A 17,120-nucleotide genomic window follows, 5' to 3' on the forward strand; every position below is an offset into this window, starting at 1 on the left:
AATGTCCTATGGTCTTGTGAGTTGCTAATCCTTGATTCTGAATATCAATGGAAAAGAGCCGCTAAAATCAACTGGTCTGCATGATATATCAAGCAATGCTATTACTTTATTGAAAAAGAATACATTGTGAAGTCATACCTAGTACAAAGGAAGATGGTTGTGGTCCTTGGAGGCCAAACATCTCAGCCCCAGGACATTGCTGCAGGAGTTCCTCAGGGTAGTGTCCTAGGCCCAACCATCTTCAGCTGCTTCATCAATGGCCTTCCCTCCATGATAAGGTCAGAAGTGGAGATGTTCATTGATGATTGTACAATGTTCAACACCATTTACGACTCCTCAGATACTGAAGCGGTCCCTGCACGCATGCAGCAAGACCTGGACAACATCCAGGCTTGGGCTGATAAGTGGGAAGTAACATTCGTGCCACACAAGTGCCAGGCAATGACCATCTCCAACATGAGAGAATCTAACCATCTCCCCTTGACATTCAACAGCATTACCATCACTGAATCCCCCACCATCAACATCCTGGGGGGGGTGGGGGGGTCACCACTAACCAAAAACTGAACTGGACCAGCCACATAAATACTGTGGCTACAAGAGCAGGTCAGAGGTTTTGTTGTTGAGCATTGACCACACTGACATCATGTATCTTGGTGACAATTGAGGACGATTCCTGCAAAAAATAATCTGTTTGTAAAGAAAGACAGCAGCTGCGAGTGCTTCTGCGATGAGTAACTCACCTGCTGACTCCCCAATGCCTGTCCACCATCTACAAGACACAAGTCAGGAGTGTGATGGAATACACTGGATGGGTGCAGTTCCAAAAGCACTCAAGAAGCTCAACACCATCCAGGATAAAGCAGCCCACTTGACTGGCACCCCATCCACCACCTTCAACATACACTCCTTCCACCACTGGCACGCAGAGTGGCAGCAATGTGTACCATATACAAGACGCACTGCAGCAACTCACCAAGCCTCCTTCGACAGCACCTTCCAAACCCACGACCTCTTCCACATAGAAGGACAAGGGCAGCAGATGCATGGAAACACCGCCACCTGCAAGTTCACCTCCATGTCACACATCATCCTAACTTGATGCTATATCATTGTTCTTTCACTGTCATTGGGTCAAAATCCTGGAACTCCCTTCCTAACAGCACTGTAGGTGTACCTACACCACATGGACTGCAGCAGTTCAAGAAGGTGGCTCAATTAGGGATCGGCAACAAATGCTGGCCTACCCAGTGAAGCCCACATTCCATGAAAGAATAAAAAAAATCTCTAGTCATTTATGGAAAACTCAGCGAACCTATTGTGCAATGAAGTCTATGGGGTGATTTTAACCAAACCCGCCCAGCAGGTAGCTGATAGGATTGCGTCGACTACCCCTTTTTACACTCCAGCCAATTTCACTTTCCACTGAAACACGCAAAAATCTCAATCCCATCAGATTTCTTTTGGGCAGAATGGTTAAAATTCCCCCCTGTAAATCACAGTTTGGATTAGTGGCCTGTATGGGGTGCTTAGTTTTCTGGACTCACTACTTTTCACTGAGATGTGATCATTAACTATGATTTCACTGGTTAGGTGCGGTGCTTTTGTTCTGCACACTTGTTGAGTTTTTATCTTTCTTCATGATCTCTTTTCACTTGGGAGTGACAGCCGAGACATTCTGATCCTCAAATAGGAAAGTACAGGACTAGAAAAGACTCTGCAGCCCCCCTGTCCAGTCCTAAAATCAAATATCTCCTAATTACCCAATCCCTCAAATATTGACCCAATTCTCCTTTAAATGTTTATCACACATCTGCTTCTACTGGTTCCCTGCATGGTCCATTCCAAACATTCAACAGCCTCTTTGTAAAGTAGTTAAATATAAACTGTTTGTACACCTTAGCCAAGCCCATGTTCCTTGGTTCTAGAATTGCTGCAATCTTAAACAAATTATAGAGATTCAACTTCTATATTTCCTTAAGGTTTTGGGCATTTGAATATCATCGCCTCAGGGCCTTCTCTTCTTCAGGGTAAATAATCCTAGGCCTCAGTTGTAGTACAGTGAGGCATAGCAAAATTTCCCAGGTTCTTGCTGACAAGATAAGCCATCAAACTGAGCAGTCTGATGATCTTCTCGATGGCTCACAGTGTCAGCCTTGGCTCAGTGGGTAGCACTCTTCCCTCTAAGTCAGGAGGTCCCGGGTTCAAGCCCCACTCTGGAGGCTTCAGCACAAAATCTACAAAACACTACACTACTTGCAATACTGAGGAGATTCCGCACTGTCCGAGGTGCTGTTAAACTGATGTCCCATTCACCCTCTCAGGTGGACATAAAAGTTCTCACAGCATTACTCGAAGAACAAGAGGCAGTATAGGATTTCTCCAAGATTCCTGGTCAATATTTATCCCTCAACCAACATCACTCAAATAGATTATCTGGCCAGTATCATATTACTATTGTGGGAGCTTGCTGTGTGCAATTTGGCAGTGGCATTTCCTACATTACAACAGCAACACTTCAGAAGTACTTCATTAGCTGTAAAGTACTTTGTCCTCAGTACCTTGCTCTACGGCAGCGAGGCCTGGACAACGTCTCTATTTCATTCCATCTTCGCTGCCTCCGGAGAATCCTTGGCATCAGGTGGCAGGACCGTATCTCCAACACAGAAGTCCTCGAGGCGGCCAACATCCCCAGCATATACATCCTACTGAGCCAGAAGCGCTTGAGATGGCTTGGCCATGTGAGCCGCATGGAAGATGGCAGGATCACCAAGGACACATTGTACAGTGAGCTCGTCACTGGTATCAGACCCACCGGCCGTCCATGTCTCCGCTTTAAAGATGTCTGCAAACGTGACATGAAGTTCTGTGACATTGATCACAAGTCGTGGGAGTCAGTTGTCAGTGATCGCCAGAGCTGGAGGGTAGCCATAAAGGCAGGGCTAAAGTGTGGCGAGTCGAAGAGACTTAGCAGTTGGCAGGAAAAAAGACAGAAGCGCAAGGGGAGAGCCAACTGTGTAAAAGCCCCGACAACCAACTTTATCTGCAGCACCTGTGGAAGAGTCGGTCACTCTAGAATTGGACTTTATAGTCACTCCAGGCATTGCTTCACAAACCACTGACCACCTCCAGGCGCTTACCCATTGTCTCTCGAGACAAGGAGGCCAAAGAAGAAGAAAAGAACAACTTTGGAATGTTCTGAGGTTGTGAAAGGTGCCACTGAAATGCAAGCCTTTTTTCTCTCATTAATCTTCCTGCTGTTGTACTGCAATTTGACAGTGGGTGAATCCAAGTCATTCAGCAAACCTCGAGAATTCTGAAATGCTGATCTATTCGCAACCTTTACCATCACTGACATTCATATACAGCAAAGACCTTGTGGAGTAGAGCCCCTAGCGCTGTAGATTCGCTTATTTCAGATGCTGGAAATTAAGAGAAATTATCACCCTCTACAAAGGAATGGAGAAGGTTCACAATATTATCTTTCTACCACAGATAATCAGATAGATCTGACTTGACAAGTAATGTGGGCACTTAATAGCTGAGCCATCTTGTTAAGAGTTCTTCTAGCTTACTGTCTATGCCTGGGAACCAGAGCAGCTTTTAAGGAGCGTCTTAAAGGAGGAAAGCGAGGTTGAGAGGCGGAGAGGTGTAGGAAGAGTATTCCAGAGCTTAGGGCCTAGGCAACTGAATGCACGGCCAACAATGATGGAGAGATTAAAACTGGGGATGCACAAGAGGCCAGAATTAGAGGAGCGTGGATACTTGGAGAGTTGTGAGGTTGGAGGAGATTACAGAGATAGGGAGGGACGAGGCCATGAAGGGATCTGAAAACAAGGATGAGAATTTTAAAATCAAGACGCTGCTTAACTGAGAGATTATGTAGGTCAGCGAGCATAGGGGTGATAGGTGAACAGGGCTTGGTGCGAGTTAAGACACAGGCAGCAGGGTTTTGAATTACCTCAAGTTTACGGAGAGTACAATGTGGGAGACCAGCCAAGAATGTGTTGGAATAGTCAAGTCCAGAGGTAACAAAGGCATAAATGAGGGTTTCAGCAGATGAACTGAGACAGGGCGAAGTTGGGCAATGTTATAGAAGTGGATATAGGATGTCTTAGTGATGGCACGAATATGAGGTCAGAAACTCATCTCGGGGTCAAATGTGACAAAGGTTGCGAACAGACTTGCTTAATCTCAAACTGTTGCTAGGTAGAGGGATGGTGTTGGTGGCTAGGGAACAGAGTTTGAAGTGGGGTCCGAAAACAATGGCTTCAGTCAGCCCAATATCTAACTGGAGGAAATTATTTATTTATTTTTTATTTAGAGATACAGCACTGAAACAGGCCCTTCAGCCCACTGAGTCTGTGCCGACCAACAACCAACATTTTTATACTAATCCTACATTAACCCCATATTCCCTACCACATCCCCACCATTCTCCTACCTACACTAGGGGCAATTTACAATGGCCAATTTACCTATCAACCTGCAAGTCTTTGGCTGTGGGAGGAAACCGGAGCACCTGGCGGAAACCCACACGGTGACAGGGAGAACTTGCAAACTCCGCACAGGCAGTACCCAGAAGTGAACCCGGGTCGCTGGAGCTGTGAGGCTGCGGTACTAACCACTGTGCCGCCCATGCTCATTTCTGCTCATGCAGTACTGGATGTCCGATAAGCAGTCTGATAATTTAGCAACAGTGGAGGAGTCGAGAGAGATGGTGGTGAGGTAGAGCTGAGTGTCATCAGTGTACATGTTAAAACTAATGCTGTGCTTTTGGATAATGTCACCAAGGGACAGCATGTAAATGAGAACTAGGAGGGAGGCCAAGGATAGATCCTTGGAGGACACCATAGGTAACAATGCTGGAGCAGGAAGAGAAGCGATTGCAAGTGATTCTCTGGCTACAATTAGATAGATAAGAATGGAACCAGATGAGAGCAGTTCCACCCAGCTGGATGACAGTGGAGAGGTGGTGGAGGAGAATGATGCAGTCAACTATGTCAAAGGCTACCGACAGGTTGAGAAGGAAAAGGAGGGAAAGTTTACCTTTGTCATAGTCACATAAGATGTCATTTGTGACTTTGATAAAAAGCTGTTTCGGTGCTGTGGCAGGGGCAGAAACCTGATTGGAGTGATTCACATATGGAGTTCTGGGAAAGATGGGATTTGGGAGGCTAGAACACGTTTAAAGACTTTGGAGAGGAAAGGGAGGTTGAAGATGGGACAGTAGTTTGCAAGGTTGGTGGGATAAAGTGTTGTTTTTTTGAGGAGGAAGTGATGACGGTAGATTTAAAAGAAAGAGGGACTGAATCTGAGGAGATAGAACCATTTACAAAGTTGGCTAACATGGACCAGGAGCGGAAGTTGGGTAATCAACAGATTAGTGGGAATAGGATCAAGGGAACAGCGGGTGTGTCTCATGGACAAGTTGAGCTCAGGGAAGGCATGGAGGGGGGGGGGGGGGGGGGAGTTAGGAGCTAAACTAGAGAAAGATGCGAGTTCAGGGCTAGGGCAGGGAAGAGCATTACAGGCAGTTTGGCCAGGTGGGCAAGCGGAAGGGAGGGATAAGCAGAGGCTGATCAGATGGCCTCGATCTTGGTGACAAAGAAGTCCATGAGCTCCTCGTACTTATTGTTTGGAGGTGAGGGTGGAGGGGACAGGGGAGAGGGGTTTAAGAAAATGGTCTGCAGTCGAGAAAAGCAGCTGGGGGTTATCTTTGCAGTCCTAGATGATCCTGGAATAATGAGCAGTTTTAGCAGACGACAGCAGGACCCAATAAGTGATCCATCCAGATCTGACGATGGATGACTACACCAACTGTCCACCACATCCATTCAAGTCTGCGTCCCTTGGACTTCAGGGAGCAGAAATGAGGACCAGGGGAACAGCCAGGGTGAGAGAGACTAATAACCAATAATGGCCAAGCCTTTAGGTTATCTCCACAAGCTTCCCTTAGTTTCTTTATGCCGTTGTGAACTGCATCCATTTAAACACTGTTCTATCATTTGGTCTACCCCGAGTTGCAGCGTGATCTGCTTATGATCACATTGCTATTTGTAGGACCTTGCTGTGCTCAAACTGACTGCCACGTTTCCTACATTATAATAGTGACTGCGCTTCAAAAGTACTTAATTGGCTGTAAAGCATTTTGGGATATCTGCAGGTCAGGAAAGGAGCAACATAAAAGCAAGTCTTATTTTTATATTCTACAAATACTACTTGCAATTTTCTGTCCATTAAAATGAATGGGCAGCAGATAGTGGAGAGTGTGCCTGCTATTTCTGATTTGCACTCCCAGCAGGTGAAGCCCGCACCAGGAGCTTCCTTTAGATGCTAATTCAGTTCTCCATTACAATAATAAAAGGGAGCACTTACTAGGGTAGTTCACCTTCTCCTTGGGTTTGACTTCATTTTTCTTCTTACTTGTTTTACAAGAGGCTGCAGGTGGTGAAGGTGGTATGTAATAATTTACAGATTTCCCCTAGTAAGAGAAGCACAAGATCAGTGACAGTTTGACTGTAGTGGTTTCTTTCCAATTTTTACCATCTTAATGATGTTTCCATCCAATTGTTTTTAAACAAGAATAAATTTTACTCGCAAAAACTTTCTTTGTAACCGAGGCGGGCAGATAAAACACACTAAAGGCCACCTTGAAATTTTGCAATATTAACACCAGCACTCGGAGACACAGCCACCTACAAACCACGATAACAGTGTGATTGTTGGCTTGGTTTGAAGGAACCTGAAGGTGTCAATCATGTGGCACTCAAGGCAAGTCATCTAATTGCTTCATATCACTTTCAATGCAATATGTGCAGCTGCATGTATGTATTGGGGATCAAGTTCTTCTCCCATCAGTGAACCCATAACAACTGAAAATCCTCTGTTGATTCGATGGGAGACTCCATCTTATAAATGATTTGGACTCAAGCATGGGGACACAAAGGTTGAGGCAGCAAACAGTGAGGAGAATTGCTGAAGACTTCAGCAGAGCATAAGTTAGCAGAAGACAGCTGGAAGATGAAGAGTGTGGATAAATGTGATGTGATGCACATTGGGAGCTGTAGAAAGAAGGAAAGAAAGAAAAAAAAGAAAGAATGACCAGATGTCTTAAACGCTTGACAGTCAATGAAGTACCTTTGAAGTGTAGTCACTGTTGTACTGTAGGAAAGATTGCAGCCAATTTGTGCACAGCAAGATCCTACAAACAGCAATGTGATAATGAGCAGATAATCTGTTGATTGAGGGATATATATTGACCAGGGTATCAGGAAAAACTCCCCTGCTCTCCTTCAAAATATTGCCATGGGATCTTTTACATCCATCCATGCAGACAGACGGGGTCTCAGTTTAATGTCTTATCCGAAAGACAGCACCTGCAGCGGTGCAGCACTCCCACAGTACTGCGCTCGAGTGTTAGTCTTGATTTCTGTGCTCAAGCCCTGGAGTGTGACTTGAACCCTGAACCTTGTGACTCACAGGTGGGAATACTACCAACTGAGCCACAGCTGACACTCAAGAGTACAAGAAAAACTCCTTCCCTAAAATCCTCCAGCTCCCTCTGTTAAGACTCTCCATGTATAAAACCCAGAATCTCATTTGCCATTCTGTTCTACCCGCAAACCCACCATTTAGGATCTCTATATCCGTACCTCTATCTCTCTGTTCCACCACCCTAAGAGTCTTACTGTTCACAGTGAAGTTCCTTTCAATCTTTTTCCCAGTGTCTAATTTTCTGATACCTGTTTCCTTTTCAGTGCATTAATTAGTGCCCAGTAGGGTTGCCAACTCTGGAGATTGTATCGGATGACATCCCGCCTTCAACTGTCCCACCCCGTCTAAAAACCTTCCACCCCCACCACCCCCCATCTCCAACACTTTTATAATTAATTATCAAAAAGCATTCAAAAAATGGATAAATGCACAATTGGTTTTGACATCCCCATGATTTTTCTCCTGGGTTGCTCGCAGCAGTGTCCAGAAGATTAATCTCAAATTCCTGGAGACTCCAGGACAACCCCAGAGGTTGGTAACTCTAGTAGCCAGCTAAGCAGCACACTCAAATGATGGACTGTACCTCCGGGAGTGACAGCGTGTCTTGTTTCATTTCTTTACGCGTGTGGGTCAGAATGAGTGCCAGCATCTCCACAGTTTTTCCCAGACCCATCTCATCTGCAAGGATTCCCCCAGGCCAATCAGCACTTGGTAGAGGGTGCTCACGGATAATGCTAAAAACAGTTCAAGATCAGATAGATAGCAGGTTGAGCAATACAGAACTTGGACATTCGTACAGAAATCAAAGGAAATGTCTAAGACAACACTACTTATGGTAAATCAGATAATACTGACAGGAGCAATAGGCCATGTAATACACAACAAATTATTCTATTGCTAAGGTGGAGCTCAGTTTAACTAGGCTTGCTCCTATAAAACAACAAAATTGCTATCAGTCAGCACTGCTGGAGGTCACTCGGAATGTAACTGTTTGGTGGGGAAACTCTCTTTGGATTGGATTATGCTCATCAGTTTCAGGCTGCACTTCTGGAGCAGCCAGCATTCTAAGATTATTTTGTCGGGTGCTGTAGGTGCAACAGAGGGTCACACCAAACAGGTGTTTCATGTGAGCAGAGATTCCTGTTATATGTGGCCCTCCTTACAGTCAGTTACTTCTTTAACGTTTGTACACATTTATTCCCGAGTTAAGAAAACAAATTGAAAAGACAAAAAAATAGAGAAAAGGGACAGTAGCAAATGTCAGTCGAGGTCACCAAAGGTACAGAGGGGAGAGAGCACCGGAAGAAGTTAAATGAGTGCAAGAGAAAAAAAAACAGAAAGATTAAGGATAGTGATACAGCAATAGAGAACGAAAGAAAAAGCAAAACAAAAGAAAAACGAAGAGAAAGTAAAAGTGAGAAAGACAAAGAGAAAATGACATTCCTATTTACACCTCCTCTCGACCCATTTCGTTTCTTTACTTGTCTCATTACCATCCCCTTTTGCCTTACACCATCACCTTTTTATCAATTTCTCCTACCTTCCACCCTGTCACAGACATTCTTTCCTCCCCTCCCCCTGCTCTGTACTTACTTAAAACCTGTTACATCTCTAACTTTTTCCAGTTCTGATGGTAAGTCATCAACCTGAAACATTAACTGTATCTCTGTACACAGATGCTAGCCGACAGCATTTTGTTTTTATTGCATTTCACGACCTCAGAACACCCCAAAGTGAAGTACTCTTTTGAAGTATAGTCACTGCTGCAAAGTCAGAAATGCAACAGGCAATTTTCACACAGCAAGGTCCCACAAACAGCAATGAGACAATAAGTTGATCAGCTGCTTTTTAGTGATGTTGGTTGAGGAATAAATATTGGCCAGGACACAGAGGAGAACTCCCCTGCTCATCTTCAAATTAGTGCCCTGGGATCATTTACATCCACCAGAGAAGACAGATGAGGTCGTGGATTAGCATCGCATTCGAGAGATGGCACCTCTGACAGTACAACATTTCTCCAGTACCGCACTGGGAGTGTCAGCCTAGTTTATGCGCTGAAGTCTCTGGTTAGAGAGAGTAACTTACACATACAGGGGACAAGAAAAATCAAAGCTACTATCGGTAGCACTAAGAACAAGGACATGATGGAGTCCCATCTGAACTTCACAGCTGGTGAACAGCGTGATTGGACCTTGTATAAATTGCTACCTTCAATATATATGTTACAGTATCAAAATACACAAGAAAAGAACTCTGAATACCACAACTACCAGCACTCCGAGGCCGACAACTTTGGTTTCAGTATCAAAAGGAGCTCCACAGAGTAAAATATACCCACCAGCCAGTATAGGGGTTGTAATATAATTTCTTTTCATCCTTTGTGGTGACTTCTTTCCATAACAAGTGGAGGGCATTTTCTGCAAGGAAACATTGTACTTTTTTAATCTGCATCATTAAATATTACGATGGAGTTTAATGGCAAAGAATGAGCGAGGAAATACTAAGAATGGATTAGATGCCCACCACTGCATTTTACATGGACAGTAAGCATGATAATGTTAGGAATATAGGATTAGGCTATTCAGCCCATCGAGCCTGCCCCCACATTAGAACCATAGAACAATTTTGGCACAGAAGGAGGCCATTCAGCCCAGCGTGTCCTTGCCAGCCGAAAAAACTAGCCACCCAATCTAATTCCACCTTCCAGCACCTGGTCTGTAGCCTTGCAGGTTACAGCACTTCAGGTGCATGTCCAGGTACCTTTTAAAAGAATTAAGAGTTTCTGCCTCCACTGCCATTCCTGACTGAATTCCAGACACCCCACTACCATCTGGGTGAAAAACTTTCTTCTCCTGTCCCCTCTAATCCTTCTACCAATCACCTTAAATCCGTGTCCCCTGGTAATTGACCTGTCTGCTCAAGGAAACAGGGTCTTCCTGTCTACTCTATCTAAGCCCCTCATAATTTTGTACACCTCAATTAAGTCACCCCTCAGCCTCTTCAGGTCCAGGGAAAACAACCTGAGTCGATCCAATCTTTCCTCGTAGCTGCAATTTTCGAGCCCTGGCAACATTCTTGTAAATCTCCTCTGTGCTCTCGCTAGAGCAATTATGTCCTTTCTGTAATATGGTGACCAGAACTGTACGCAATACTCCAGCTGTGGTCTGACCAGTATTTTATACAGTTCCAGCATCATATCCCTGCTTTTGTATTCTACACCTCGGCCAATAAAGGAAAGCATTTCATATGCCTTCTTCACTCTATCCACCTGTCCTGCCACCTTCAGGGACCTGTGGACATGCACTCTCAATATCCTCCCGCTTATTGTGCATTCCCTCGCTTTATTTGCCCTCCCCAAATGCATTACCTCAAACTTCTCTGGATTGAATTCCATTTGCCACTTTTCCACCCACTCAACCAAACCATTGATATCATTCTGGAGTCTACAGCTATCCTCTTCACTATCAACTGCACGGCCAATTTTTGTGTCATCAGCAAATTTCCCAATCATGCCTCCCACATTTAAGTCCAAATCATTAATATATACCACAAACAGCAAGGGACCCAACACTGAGCCCTGTGGAACGCCACTGGAAACAACTTTCCATTCACAAAAACATCCATCGACTACTACCCTTTGTTTCCTGTCACTGAGCCAATTCTGGATCCAACCTGCCACATTCCCCTGTATCCCATGGGCTTTCATTTTATTGACCAGTCTGCCATGTGGGACCTTGTCAAAGCCTTACTAAAATCCATGTAGACCACATCCACTGCACTACCCTCATCAATCCTCGTCACTTCCGCAAAAAACTCAATTAAGTTAGTAAGACGAAACCTTCCCTTAACAAATCCATGCTGACTATCCCTGATTAATCCATGCCTTTCTAAGTGGCAGTTTATCCCGTCCCTCAGAATTGATTCTAACAATCTACCCACTGAGGTCAGACTGACCAGCCTATAATTATTTGGCCTATCCCTCACACCCTTTTTAAACAATGGTACAACGTTCGCAGACTTCCAATCGTTTGGTACCTCTCCTGTATCTAGAAAGGATTTGAAGATGATCCTCAGCGCATCCACTATTTCCTCCCTGGCTTCCTTTAACAACCTGGGATGCAATCCATCCAGTTCTGGCGATTTATCCACTTTCAAGGATGTCAGACCCTCTGGCATTTCCTCTCTCATTATGCTTATTGCATCTAATATTTCACACTCCTCCTCTTTTACTACAATGTCTGCATCATCCCTCCCCTTTGTGAAGACAGAGACAAAAAACTCATTAAGAACCCTGCCCACATCTTCTGCTTCCACGTATATGTTCCCTTGTACATCTCTGATAGGCCATACCCTTTCCTTAGTTATCCTCTTGTTCCTAAAGTACTGATAAAATATCTTTGGGTTTTCCTTGATTTTACCTGCCAATCATTTTTCATGTCCTCTCTTTGCTTTTCTAATTTCCTTTTTTACTTCACCCCTGCACTTTCTATACTCCTCTAGGCTTTCTAAAGTATTAAGATATTTGTGAGCGTCATAAGCTTTCTTATTCTGCTTTAACTCACCCTGTAAGCTTCTAGATAACCGGGGACTCTAGATTTGGCAGTACCACCCTTAATCTTTGTGGGGACATGCCTACACTGTGCCTGTAGTATCTCACTTTTGATTTTCCTTGAAGTAGCTGGATTCAGTCTATTTTCGCCAGGTCCCCTCTCAGTTTCTTAAAATTTGCCTTCCCCCAATTTAGAACCATTGCTCCTGTTTTATCTTTGTCCTTTTCCATGATTATGCTAAAACTAACTGTATTATGGTCACTATCTCCAAAATGGTCACCCACTGTTACTTCATCCACTTGCCCAGCTTCATTACCGAAGACTAAATCTAGAATTGTGCCCCCTCTCGCTGAGCTTGTTATGTGCTGGCTAAAAAAGTTCTCTTGAACACAGTTCAAGAATTTCGTCCCCTCTGTGCCCTTTAAACTGTTCGTATCCCAGTTGATAATGGGGTAGTTGAAATCCCCAACTATTATTGCCCTATAGTTTTGCACTCAGAAATTTGCCTACATTTTTGTTCTTCTACCACCCTCTCACTATCTTGGGGTCTATAGTACACTCCTAGTTACGTGGCTGCCCCTTTTTTTATTTCTGAGCTCCACTCATATGGCCTCATTTGATGATTCATTTAGCATCTCATCCCTCCTCAAAGCTGTTATTGATTCCTTAAGTAATAATGCTACACCCCCTCCTTTTTTATCTCCCTCTCTATCCTGCCGGAAAGCTCTACATCCAGGGATGTTGAGTTGCCATTCTTGCCCCACTTTAAGCCAAGTTTCCATTCTAGCAACAATATTGTGTTGCCATGTGTCAATTCTGTGCCCTCAGCTCATCGGCTTTATTTACTATACTCCTTACATTTAAATAAATACCCTTTAACACTGCCAACTACTACCCTTTGTTTCCTGTCACTGAGCCAATTCTGGATCCAACCTGCCACATTCCCCTGTATCCCAGTGCAGTGGATGTGGTCCACATGGATTTTAGTAAGGCTTTGACAAGGTCCCACAAGGTAGTACTTTAGCAGCAAGTGCTGCACTCTTTTTAAACCTTTGCTTCTTCTGTCTTTCAGAGACACTCGCTAATTTTCTGCCTCCTGTTCCCTGCCCTGAAATTGTCCTATCTAAGACTGCGCTCAGGTTCCCATCCCCCTGCCAAGCTAGTTTAAACCATCCCCAACAGCACTAACAAACTTTCCTGCAAGGATATCTGTCCTAGTCCTGTTCAGATGTAGACCGTCCGGCTTGTACACGTCCCACCTTCCCCAGAACCAGTCCCAATGCCCCAGAAATCTGAAGCCCTCCCTCCTGCACCAGTCATCTGGTATTTTCCCATTTCTATACTCACGAGCATGTGGCCTTGGGAGTAACCCGGAGATTACCACCTTTGAGGCCCAACTTGCTAATCTCATTCCTAACTCCCTAAACTCAGCCTGCAGGACCTCATCCCTCTTTCTTCCTATATCGTTGGTACCAATGTGGACCACGACCTCTGACTCTTCACCCTCACCCTCCAGAATGTTCTGTAGCCGCTCGGTGATATCATGACCCTTGCTCCAGGGAGGCAACATACCATCCTGGAACCACGTCTGTGCGACCACAGAAATGCCTATCTGTTCCCCTAACTATAGAATCCCCTACCACTATTGCTCGCTTGTCCTTTCTCCTCCCTCCCTGCACAGCTGAGCCACCCATGGTGCTCTGGTCATGACTCTCGCTGCACTCTCCAGAGGAACCCTCTTTCCCATCGGTACTCAGAACTGAATACCGGTTCGAAAGTGGGATGCCCTCTGGGGACTCCTGCACTACCTGCCTTGACCTACTTGTCTGTCTGGCAGCCACCCAGTCTCTCTCTGCCTGTGCTCTCTTGAGCTCCAGGGTGACTAACTCCTGAAACGTGCTATCCACTTAGTTCTCTGCGTCACGGATGCGCCACAGTGACTCCAGCCATCGCTCGAGTTCTGAAACCTGGAGGTCAAGCTTCTGCAGCCAGTGTCATTTCATGCAAATGTGTTTGTCAAGGACACATGGTGCATCCATGACTTCCCACATACCACTGCTTGACTGAGCTGCCCTGCCATTACTTAGCTTTACAATCTAATTATTGCTAATGTAATAAGTAGAATAACTTACCAAGTTACTTGCCAATCAGCTTTTTCCCCTGTACCGTGGAGGCTGAAAAGGCAGAAAAGACTGCAAAGAGCACCTCATTCCCCAGTCAGCAAAATCCCCCACACACAACTCACAGCCTCACTCTGACCAAACAGCACTATTCCAACTAGTAATCACTAACAAATTACACTAATTTAAAAAAAGCCTAGTAGTACTAACCTCCTCACCCACAAGGTAGCTATCCAAGGGTTTTTTTTTTAAACTTTTTTTCTCTGATCTTTCTAAAATATCCACAGGCAACAACAGCTGACACCCACCAACCAATCAGCCCTCAGATTTCCCATGATGTCACCAGCAGTCTCCCTTTCCACCCTTCAAACCCAGCGTGCGCCAACACAGCCAGAGAGCCTCCTGCTGCCCCGGACTTCAGGTAAATAAAGGGCCTCGAGCCCCGCTCTTATCTAAACAGCTCTGCTCCAGTCCCAGTTCCGCCGCTGAGTGCCGCTGCCCCGGACTTCAGGTAAGTCAATATGACTATGGCTGATCATCCACTTCAATGCCTTTTTCCCACACTATCCTCATATCCCCTTATGTTATTTGTATTTAGAAATCTGTCAATCGTTGCTTTAAACATTCTCAATGACTAAACTTCCACAGCCCTTTGGCGTGGAGAATTCCAAAGATTCACAACCTCTGAGGAAAGAAATGTCTTCTTATCTCTGTCCTAAGTGGCTTCCCCCTTATTCTGAAATTGTGTCCCCTGCTTCTAGACTCCCCAACCAGGGGAAACATCTTAGCTGTATCTATCCTGTCCATCCCTTTCAGTATTTTGTAGGTTTCAATGAGATCATCTCTCATCCTTCAAAACTCTAGAGAATACAGGCCTAGTTTCCCCAATCTCTTCATTAGGACAGTCCCGCCATCCCGGGAACAAGTCTGGTGAACCTTCGTGCACTTCCTCTATGGCAATAATATCCTTCCTAAGGTAAGGGGACCAGAACTGCACACAGTACTCCAGGTGTGGTCTAACCAAGGTTCCATACAATTGAAGCAAGACTTCACTACTCCTTTACTCAAATCCTCTTGCGATAAAGGCAAACATACCATTAGCCTTCCTAATTGCTTGCTGCACCTGCATGTTAGCTTTCAGTGACTTGTTGACGAGGACATTCAGGTTCCTTTGTACATCTACGCTTTCTAATCTCTTACCATTTAAGAAATACTCTGAACATCTATTCCTCCTACCAAAGTGGATAACCTCACATTTTTCTGCATTATATCCCATCTGCCATGTTCATGCCCACTCACCAAGTCTGTCCAAATCCCCTTGAAGCTGCTTTCCATCTTCCTCACAACACACATTCCCACCTAGTTTTGTGTCATCTGTGAACTTGGAAATATTACATTTGGTCCCCACATCCAAATCATTGACATATATTGTGAACAGCCAGGGCCCAAGTACTGATCCCTGTGGTACCCCACAAGTCACAGCTTGCCAACTCGACAATGACTGGTTTATTTCTCCTCTCTGCTTTCTGCCTGTTAACCAATCCTTAATCCATGCCAGTATATTACCTCCTATCCCATCACTTTAATTTTGCTAACCAACCTCCTGTGGGAGACTTTATCAAAAGCCTTCTGAAAATCCAAATTATACCACGTCCACCAACTCCCCTTTATCAATTCTGTTAGTAACATCCTCAAAAAAACTCCAACAGGTTCATCAAACATGATTTCCCATTCATAAATCCATGTTGACTATGCCAAATCATAACATTATTATCCAAGTGTCCATTTATCACATCCTTTAGAATAGATTCTAGCATTTTCCCAATGACTGATGCAAGGCTAACAGGTCTGTAATTCCCTGTTTTCTCTCTCCCTCCCTTCTGAAATAGTGGGGTGACATTTGCGACCTTCCAATCTGCAGAAAACACTCCAGAATCTATAGAATTTTGGAAGAGATTACCAATGCATCCACTATCTCCGTAGCTACCTCTTTCTACACTCTGGGATATAGAATATCAGGTCCTGGGGACTTATCAACCTTCAGCCCCATTAATTTCTCCAATACAACCTTCTTACTAATACTAGGGGCAGCACAGTGGCGAGCACCGCAGACTCACAGCTCCAGTGACCCGGGTTCAATTCTGGGTACTGCCTGTGTGGAGTTTGCAAGTTCTCCCTGTGTCTGCGTGGGTTTCCGCCGAGTGCTCCGGTTTCCTCCCACAGCCAAAGACTTGCAGGTTGATAGGTAAATTGGCCATTGTAAACTCTCCCCAGTGTAGGTAGGTTGTAGGAGAATTGAGGGAAGGTGGGGATGTGGTAGGGAATATGGGATAAATGTAGGATTAGCATACATGGGTGGTTGATGGCCGGCACAGACTCGGTGGGCCGAAGGGCCTTTTTCAGTGCTGTATGTCTCTATGACTCTGACTAATTTCCTTCAATTCCTCATTCCCCCTAATCCCTTGGATCTCTAATTCTAGGAGATTTCTTGTGTCTTCCTCAGTAAAGACAAGACACAAAGTAATCATTTAGCTTTTCTGCTATTTCTCTATTCTCCATTATAAATTCTCCTAACTCTGCCTGTAATGGACTCATATTTGTCTTAGCCAAACGTTTCCTTTTTACATACCTATAGAAGCCTTTAGTCAGTTTTTATATTTTATGCTAGCTTACATTCATATTCTATTCTCCCTTTTATCAGTTTCTTCATCCTCCTTTGCTGTAATCTAAAATCCTCCCAATCCTCAGGTTTATTTTTGGCAACTTTATAAGCCTTTTCTTTTAATCTTATACAATCCTTAACTTCCTTTGTTATCTAATGGTTGACTGCCTTTACTTTTGCAGTTTTTGTGCCTTGAAGGAATGTATAGTTGCTGTAAACTACATTATATTTCTTTAAAGACTATCCATTGCCTATGTACTGTCATACCTGGTAGTGTATTTTTCCAATCCA

At 44.5% G+C, this 17,120-nt stretch overlaps 1 protein-coding gene across 1 annotated transcript in view; it reads right to left on the minus strand.

Annotated features, from left to right (window-relative positions):
• shprh (SNF2 histone linker PHD RING helicase) overlaps nucleotides 1-17,120 on the minus strand; it is a 162,756-nt gene that overhangs the window by 113,617 nt on the left and 32,019 nt on the right. The window contains exons 6-8 of the mRNA XM_068020176.1: nucleotides 9,836-9,914; nucleotides 8,081-8,231; nucleotides 6,379-6,484 (exon numbers count right to left, since the gene is read on the minus strand). Of these exons, the coding sequence (XP_067876277.1) occupies nucleotides 6,379-6,484; nucleotides 8,081-8,231; nucleotides 9,836-9,914 (336 nt within the window). The remainder of the gene's footprint in view (nucleotides 1-6,378; nucleotides 6,485-8,080; nucleotides 8,232-9,835; nucleotides 9,915-17,120) is intronic.

This window comes from Heterodontus francisci, chromosome 3 (genome assembly GCF_036365525.1).
Source record: "Heterodontus francisci isolate sHetFra1 chromosome 3, sHetFra1.hap1, whole genome shotgun sequence".
In the NCBI taxonomy this organism is placed as follows: domain Eukaryota; kingdom Metazoa; phylum Chordata; class Chondrichthyes; order Heterodontiformes; family Heterodontidae; genus Heterodontus; species Heterodontus francisci.